The 7,545-nt window shown below is 34.9% G+C and overlaps 1 protein-coding gene across 1 annotated transcript; it reads right to left on the bottom strand.

Annotated features, from left to right (window-relative positions):
* Positions 1-4,200: 4,200 nt before the first annotated feature.
* LOC111904111 (uncharacterized) lies at positions 4,201-7,041 on the bottom strand. The gene is made up of 9 exons (XM_023899890.3): positions 6,695-7,041; positions 5,932-5,998; positions 5,742-5,819; positions 5,461-5,513; positions 5,280-5,363; positions 5,067-5,119; positions 4,824-4,888; positions 4,679-4,737; positions 4,201-4,545 (listed from the first exon to the last, which is right to left on the bottom strand). Exons 1-9 carry the CDS (start codon positions 6,944-6,946, stop codon positions 4,456-4,458), a joined length of 801 nt encoding a protein of 266 aa, XP_023755658.1. The 5' UTR covers positions 6,947-7,041; the 3' UTR covers positions 4,201-4,455.
* Between the last annotated feature and the right edge of the window lie 504 nt (positions 7,042-7,545).

The raw sequence follows: 7,545 nt of genomic DNA, 5'->3' as shown, positions 1-7,545 counted from the left end.
GAAAACAAATGACGAAACACTTCTTTCCCGAGGTATCCGAGTTATTGGTGTCACGCCATAGGTCTTGAAGAGATGAACACTTGAGGAAGAGAGTTGAGATCATGAAATAGATAAAGGTATTCGATGTTATCACATTGGATAAAGATCTGGCGAGTCCGAGTGTCCTTCACCCAAAAAAAAGTAGTTTTGTTAAATTCAAAGGAACAGTCATTATCAATAGTAAATCTGCAAACCTATATCAATTTTCTTTATTATATTTGTTATAACAAGAGCGTTGTGAAAGTGAAGAGGTTAGTGAGGTGTTAGAAGGATGATATGTCTCCTGTACGTGATGGGTATGGGTGACCCGTCATCAACAAGAAGTGATGAAATATGGAAATTATTTAAAAAAAAGTTTCAAGATTATTCGTACCTGACGAGAGGTGGTTTGTAGCACTAGTGTCCATGAACCAACCATAATTCATCGATTCTTGAAGGTTTAATGTTTGAAACGCCTAGTGGGTTGATGAGTCGAATTTGATGTGGGCCAACTAGTATGAAAGGTAATTGGTTGTTGGGCTGCTTGTGATTGTCGAGAGAACCCATCACCACCATTTGGGGTCCAGTTATTTGGAGGTTGGGGTTGGCCTGAACCCCATGGCTATTGATGAGGATATGTGGGCCTATTTTTTGGGTCATTTGTTGGCGCTAGGACGTCCACTGAGGAGGAATTCCTCACGCAAACCAAGCAGCTGGCGGAAAAGGAAGAGGTTGTTGACGATCATGTTGAGGTTATCGACGATCACCACCACATTAAACACCTCTACCATTGTTGCATCGGTCATTGCTCCTTTGAGTCTGATCATTATTATTCCGCTGATTGTTCCGGTTTTCACCTATTAAAGGGAAAGTCGAGCGGCACCGATTTCGGCAAGAAGGGTTATTGGGGCGGAGGTGTTATCGTGGTAAATTCTTTGGATAGTCGTTGTCCGAGAGAGACGACATTATTTAAGCAAAAGCATCGAACACACTTGAAGGAAAGACGACAATGGGTTTCATGGAAAATTATACCCTCGACTTGGTCGAATTTCTCTCCAAATCCGTTCACCAAATAGGTAACCAAGATTTTTTTTCAGGTACCGACTGCTCTATGTTAGCACGAAGATCGGACAAAACTTTGAGTTTTAACGATACTCGATGACCGACATATCACTTACCTCTATAGAGCAAAGATCTTGTTCTAAATGCATGGCATGGGCGTCCTTGTTATCTCGAAAAATGTTCTCAAGACTCACCCAAACATCGTGAGCAGTAACACCCTTCTTGAGTACCATTTGTTGAAGGGTTATTTTGATGTTGCCGTACAACCAAAGCTTGACTAGGAAGTTTATTTTCTTCCATTCCAAAGATAGTTCAGAATGTATGGCTTCGTCAAGGTGGTGTTGGGCTCCAAAACTAACACCAACATGCTTCGACTAGTTCTCAAGAGCTTTTTCACCCAAAAAGCTCATGAAACTATAAAAATAAATAAATAAGTAAAAAAACAAATAAATAAATAAATATAATAAAAGTTATAAAGTGCCATCAAGTGACAAAGCAAGAACTGTGATTCTCTGGGGTAAGCGCGATCTGCGATAGAAGTCGTTCGTACCAAAACACAGTACGAATGTGTACCAAGTACGCTCCGGGTCACGACTCAAGAACCTGAAATTGATGTTCCAAATCTTCAATTCGAACGTACTAGATGTTGTAGCAATCGCGATTTTCCTTATTCCAATACACATTTTCAATCAATTGGAAACATGGGCCAGAATTTGAAGAGTCGATCGACTCAAAATTGATTTCATATTTTCTGTAATTAGGCCTATATTAGACTTCCACTCCATCGTATTTTTCATTCAATTGTATTCCAGAACATCAAATTTCAAATTTCATAGTTTGGTTCTTGATCTTGAATCTCAAACCCAATACCGATTACAGTAACAGTAGACTTACAGTATCATGGTTTTTAGGAAGAAAAATAAACTAATACATGTGAGGAAGATGATGGAGGACAGCAATCACAGTCACAACAATACCAAGAGGAAGATCATTATGTTGATCTTGGCAATGAAGAAGACAACGAGAATCAACAATCAGAAGTTCATACAAGTCGTGGGAGTCAAGTTACACAGCCAAAAACACAAAGTGTAGATGCTAAGCCTTTATATAATGAAGTTACTTTTATTAGTGTCGGTAGTAGTAAAAATCCTGGTGGTTCTAAAAAATGGGTTTGTAAACATTGCCATGGAACATTTACTAGCTCGTATACCCGCATTTATACTTATTTTTTTGGTGCTCAACTCGGAAAAAAAAACTAAAATTAAGAGGTGTCCCGTTGTACTAAAAGACCGAGAAACTTATGAAAGGTTGCAAAAGAAAGTGAAAGAGGCTGAAAAGTTCAGAGTCTCTAAATCCCTAAGAAGTTCTGTTTTAACAAAAAAAAAACAAATTTGAGCTCTAAGAAACCGATAAAACAATCTTTTGCAATAATGGAGAGAAGTGCAGTTGATTTGAAAATTGCGAGGGCCTTATGTGCTAATGGGATTCCATTTAATGTTTTGCGGAATCCTCAATTTCGTGACATGGTAAATGCATTAAGAAATGCACCTGAAGGTTATAAAGCGCCATCAAGTGAGAAAGCAAGAACTCTTTTACTAGACGAATGTGTTAGAGATATTGAGAAAGACTTGATACCGTTTAAAGAAACATGGTATTCACACGTTATTTCTATTGTATCTGATGGGTAGTCAAACATAAAACATAAATCATTGCTCAATGTGTTTGTTGTAAACAGTTACGGTTCTATGTTTATGTATGCCACTAACTTTTCTGGAGTGGAGAAAACAGGTAAAGCAATTGCTCAATTTCTAAGCCAAACGATTGGTTCTATCGGCCCAAGTAATGTTCTCAGTGTTGTGACGGACAATGCCGTTAATTGTAAAGTTGTTGGAAAGAAAGTAGAAAAGATGTACAAACATATTTTTCGAGTCGTCATGTTGTGTTCATACCTTAAACCTGATTTTTAAAGATTTTGCAAGCAAGTTTATTTGGTTACATGACACATATAAAAGGGGAAAAGGATTGTCAAATATTTTCTGAATTATGGACAAGCTTTGTCCATTTTTAGGGAGACTTCAAAGTTGGAGCTTTTAAAGGTTGCAAAAACCCGATTTGTTTCTCACTATTAAAGAGGTTATTCACTATTGAAGAGGTTATTCATTTGTAGAGAGACACTATCTACAACAATTGTTCGTCATTCGTGGAGAGATTGGGTGAAACACGGTGATGAACACATTAGAACAACTGGATAGCTTGTTATTAATCATATAAGAAATGATGACTTTTGGGTCGAAGTTGTTGAAAATATTTTACGCATCACAAAGCCAATCCTAACACCCCCCCCCCCCCCCACGGGTACCGAATTACAATTACAGGGACCTAGCGAATTGCATACTGCGTACCCGTACCAAAGCATACCGCGAATTATGTAACTATGCTTTTTCAAACCTCATATTTTTCAAATAGCTTCCTAATTATCAAGCTCTTGCCTCGTGCTTTTTTAACAAATTGGTGGGTCACATAGCTTTTCTACCAATTAAAATTTTACTAGGGTCCCATGTATAAGTTACTTGAAAAAGCTCTCCTCGTACTTTGGTGACAAATTAAGTTTTTCCACCAAAAAGCTCCAACAAAAACTCTTTTTATTGTGGATGATCTTAGCAATTTACAAGATTTTTGATATGTTAACCATTAATAACCTCATGGAAAGTATTGCTGGTGTTAAATGGCATTTGACTAAATCAAAAGGGATAATTTTTTTGTTATGGGGTTTTTTTGTTTTTTAACAGGCTGTGGACACTTGGAGGAGTTGGATGTGTCCCAAGTTGTATCAGGTTGTGTTGAGATTGTCTTTGATAACTTTGAGAATCACATCTCAGTAAGTAATCTTCATCACCTTGGATAGGAAGCATATATGAAGGCAATTAATAAGGCAATGAATGCAACATTACAGGTAACATAAGTTGTTTTGATGGTGACAAGTGTCTAGAAATTCCAAAAAGATAATTAAAAAATAAGCATATAGCATCAGTAGCACCATGTACATTTACCAAGTCATTCAAGTAAAAAAAGAAACACTCATACTCAAATATTCTCCTCCAAAAAGAAAAACACGAGATCTAAGTAAAAAAAGGGGTTTTGTACTTCCTTTCTTAAAGTAAAACATTATTGAAAAAATGCCAATACAGGCATTACCACGTTACAGTGATTTGTACCAAATGCAAGGGAAGTTGTACTGACATTTTGGTTGTTAAAATCATTTCATACTTCCAAATTGGCTTATGCCTTTCTGATTAAAAATACAACACCATGGACCCAAAAAAAACAATCTTTTACCATATATTTTTTTTCATATCATTTGTTGTGAATGTTTGTTCAGATGGAGATACCATAATTAGATATCTTTTTAACCTCTTTATTAAGAACCCTCCTTTCTCGTTTAGCTTGTGATGCAAGTTGGGACACCTACAAACCACCAATAACAAACTCTTACTCTCACTGTGAATGATAAATGTATAATATATATATATATATATATATATATATATATATATATATATATATATATATATATATATATATAGTGTTAGGTACGCACCTCTGAACGGAAAGCTGATGCATCTCTATTAGGAAGCTCTTTGAGTATGTCTTTCAAGCCTGGTTATGATAAAACACAAGGGCGTAAAGGTCATTTCACAAGTAAACACATAAAAAATAAAATAAAAGGCAAAAGAAAAATATACCCCCGGCTTGTCGTTCGATCTTATAAGCTGAGGTGATGACACCCTGGATTTGCTTTCCTGTTTGTCTATACATTAAAACAAGGGTTAAATGCAAGAAATAGCAACCTACTTGTATTGATTTCTTCATATTATTAAAAAATCAACCCAATTATAGCAATATCATCCAAAAAAAAAAAAACTATTTATGAGCATATTTTTCAACATACAATGAAATGAGATAAGATGATTTTGCCAAACACAAACCTGAGTTTTGTCCTCCCTCGTTTTAGCTCTACTTCAGCATCTGATGAGAATTTCTGAAAATATATATATATATATATATATATATATATATATATATATATATATATATATATATATATATATATATATATATGAAAATGAGAAATTCACTTGTTGAAGCTAATTATAAAAATATTTATTTTTTTTAAAACTTTAGGCACTAAAAAGGATTACCTCCAGCTTTTTGCTTTCTTCTGTTAAGGTTCTCAGAGAGTCCCGTAACTTTTGTACCTTAGCATTAGCTCTAGCAAGCATGGCCTGTTCACACCAGTAACAAATAAAATAATAAATGAGTCACAAAAATAAAAGGTACAAATATTAATAAAAGTTTAAATCATGTTTTGTTTTATTTTACCTCTTCGTTGACAAAAAGACGTAGTGTGTTGTAGTATAAAGAACGCCTTGTGCCTACAATAGAATAGTAAAAAAGTTATCATGGAAGTAGTTTTCGATAGAAAATTTTATGAAAAGTTTTGCATTTTGGTTGTTAGGATTTTGAATGTGTAAAAGGATTTGTGTTTAGAAGCATTTTAAATCTATTAACTGAAATCCGATTTAGAATGTTTTTATGTTTAACGACATAAATGCCCTGAACCAACAATCAATAGAAATGGAATAAATTTTTAAATGACTCACTTTTGACAGCCAGAACCCCTGAGCCAACAATCAATCCACTGGTAGCAAACGGATGTGCAGCAGCAAAGTAAACACCCTCTGTTCACCACCATTCATGACAGACAGACAGCATATTGTTAGTCAAACATGTATGTAGGGGTAAAATATAAACAATGTGGACATTGACAACACTCAGCATTTGATGACAAACCTTTGATTTTTCCAAACACAATAGCTTCATAAACATTATAATCAGATTTCAGGTCTTGCAGAGTTTCCTATAGTAAGATGAAAAAGAAATTTCATTTAGATGATCATTGCATATTGCAAGATTCACATCAGAATATGACATTACCATGCAACAAGGAGCTACAATGTACAAAATTTATGTAATTTGCCACTTCTATTCTATTCCCCTTAACATTAACATTAGATATGATTATCATTCTCCACGATGAGCACTCTTATTAGTCCATGTTTTACAAAATGTCCAACCTATTAAAAGTGACATTACACAAACTTGTTTTTCATTGGTCTTATATAAGCTGGTATAGAGTGATAATGAAAAGAAAGACAACAGATTATGTGTCAAGTGTCAACCTCCCTCCTAGAGTCCTATATGTGTACAGAAAGCTAAGTCAAACCATGTGAACTACAAAATTACAGGGTTTCAATCATTCAACCTCTATAAGTCACATGGCACCTCAAATAGAAAGTTTGCATCGCTAGCAACGCAAAAATGCCTTCCATGTTCCATATTAGTTAATCATCATACACCATCCCTTATTAGCTAATCAATGTACCCATAACCACATACTCCCTTCCAAAAAAGTGCTACGCCTTGATTTCCTTAGTTCATATGCAGTTCTCTCGGTTGTAGGTTTTGCCTAGCTTAACATTGTTATCAATATATTTACCTAAACAATCAGACAAAGCAACAGGTACATAAAACTTATTGATTAAAAGAAGCTTACGATTGACATATGAAGATGAGCGGTCGAAGTTGATTTAATTTGGCAGAGGCGGGATTTGGTGAGAGATATTGTGGATTCTAGGGTTTCCGCGATGGTTTTTTGTGTAATCACTGCCTGTTGGACAGCGTATTCGACCCATTCTACGGCAGAATCACCGGCAAATGGCTTGGCTTTCTCCAATACGCCGAAATCAGCCACGGACGAAGACGACTCGGGTGATATGTTCGATTTGTTTTCCGATGATTCCTCCATATTTCGCCGGAGATCCGAGTAGCAGTCTACAATGATATATGGGTTCCTAATATTTGGAGGACAAAACTGCAAAAATGGACATGTTTTTGTATTTTTGGTTTTAGGACTCTAATGTCTCAAAATTACAAATTTCTCAATTTTAAACGGTGTATTTAGGTTTATTTCAAAACTGAAATGATTACCATAATTTTTAATATATTTTTTATAATTTCTCAAATTATTTTATTAAGAGTATTAAATATAAAAAAACATACAATCCTAAGTTTCTCTATTTTAAACCTAGAAAAATTGAGGTTATTTACTCTCTTTCATCGATCTCTACTCATTTTATATCTCAAACCCAAAAAAATAAGACATTTGATTTTGATTTTAACTATCGGATTTTATACCTAGAAAAGAAAAGGTGGATATAATTTACACTCTTTCTTTCTAAAAAAATCGAACACACAAAAACAACAGAAAAAAAAAATCTAAGTCTTTATCTGCAAGATCGTCCAAAGACAAGGTCGTCAATCGAGAAGGTGGCGAAGATGATGGAACACTCCTCAAAAAAAATGGATGCAACTAAAACACACACACATGAATTCATCACAAACGAC

This window comes from Lactuca sativa, chromosome 7 (assembly GCF_002870075.4).
Source record: "Lactuca sativa cultivar Salinas chromosome 7, Lsat_Salinas_v11, whole genome shotgun sequence".
NCBI lineage: Eukaryota > Viridiplantae > Streptophyta > Magnoliopsida > Asterales > Asteraceae > Lactuca > Lactuca sativa.
The sequence above is the reverse complement of the archived record's forward strand: the minus strand, read 5'-3'. Positions and strand labels throughout refer to the sequence as shown.

What these genes read in the sequence shown, in the direction of transcription:
- LOC111904111 (XM_023899890.3), bottom strand. Translation starts at nt 6,946, where the DNA reads ATGGAGGAATCATCGGAAAACAAATCGAACATATCACCCGAGTCGTCT. An exon ending in TGTGTTTGGAAAAATCAAAG is followed by an intron (nt 5,820 to 5,931) that starts GTTTGTCATCAA and finishes GGTGGTGAACAG; the next exon opens with AGGGTGTTTACTTTGCTGCT. An exon ending in CATCAGCTTTCCGTTCAGAG is followed by an intron (nt 4,546 to 4,678) that starts GTGCGTACCTAA and finishes GGTGGTTTGTAG; the next exon opens with GTGTCCCAACTTGCATCACA.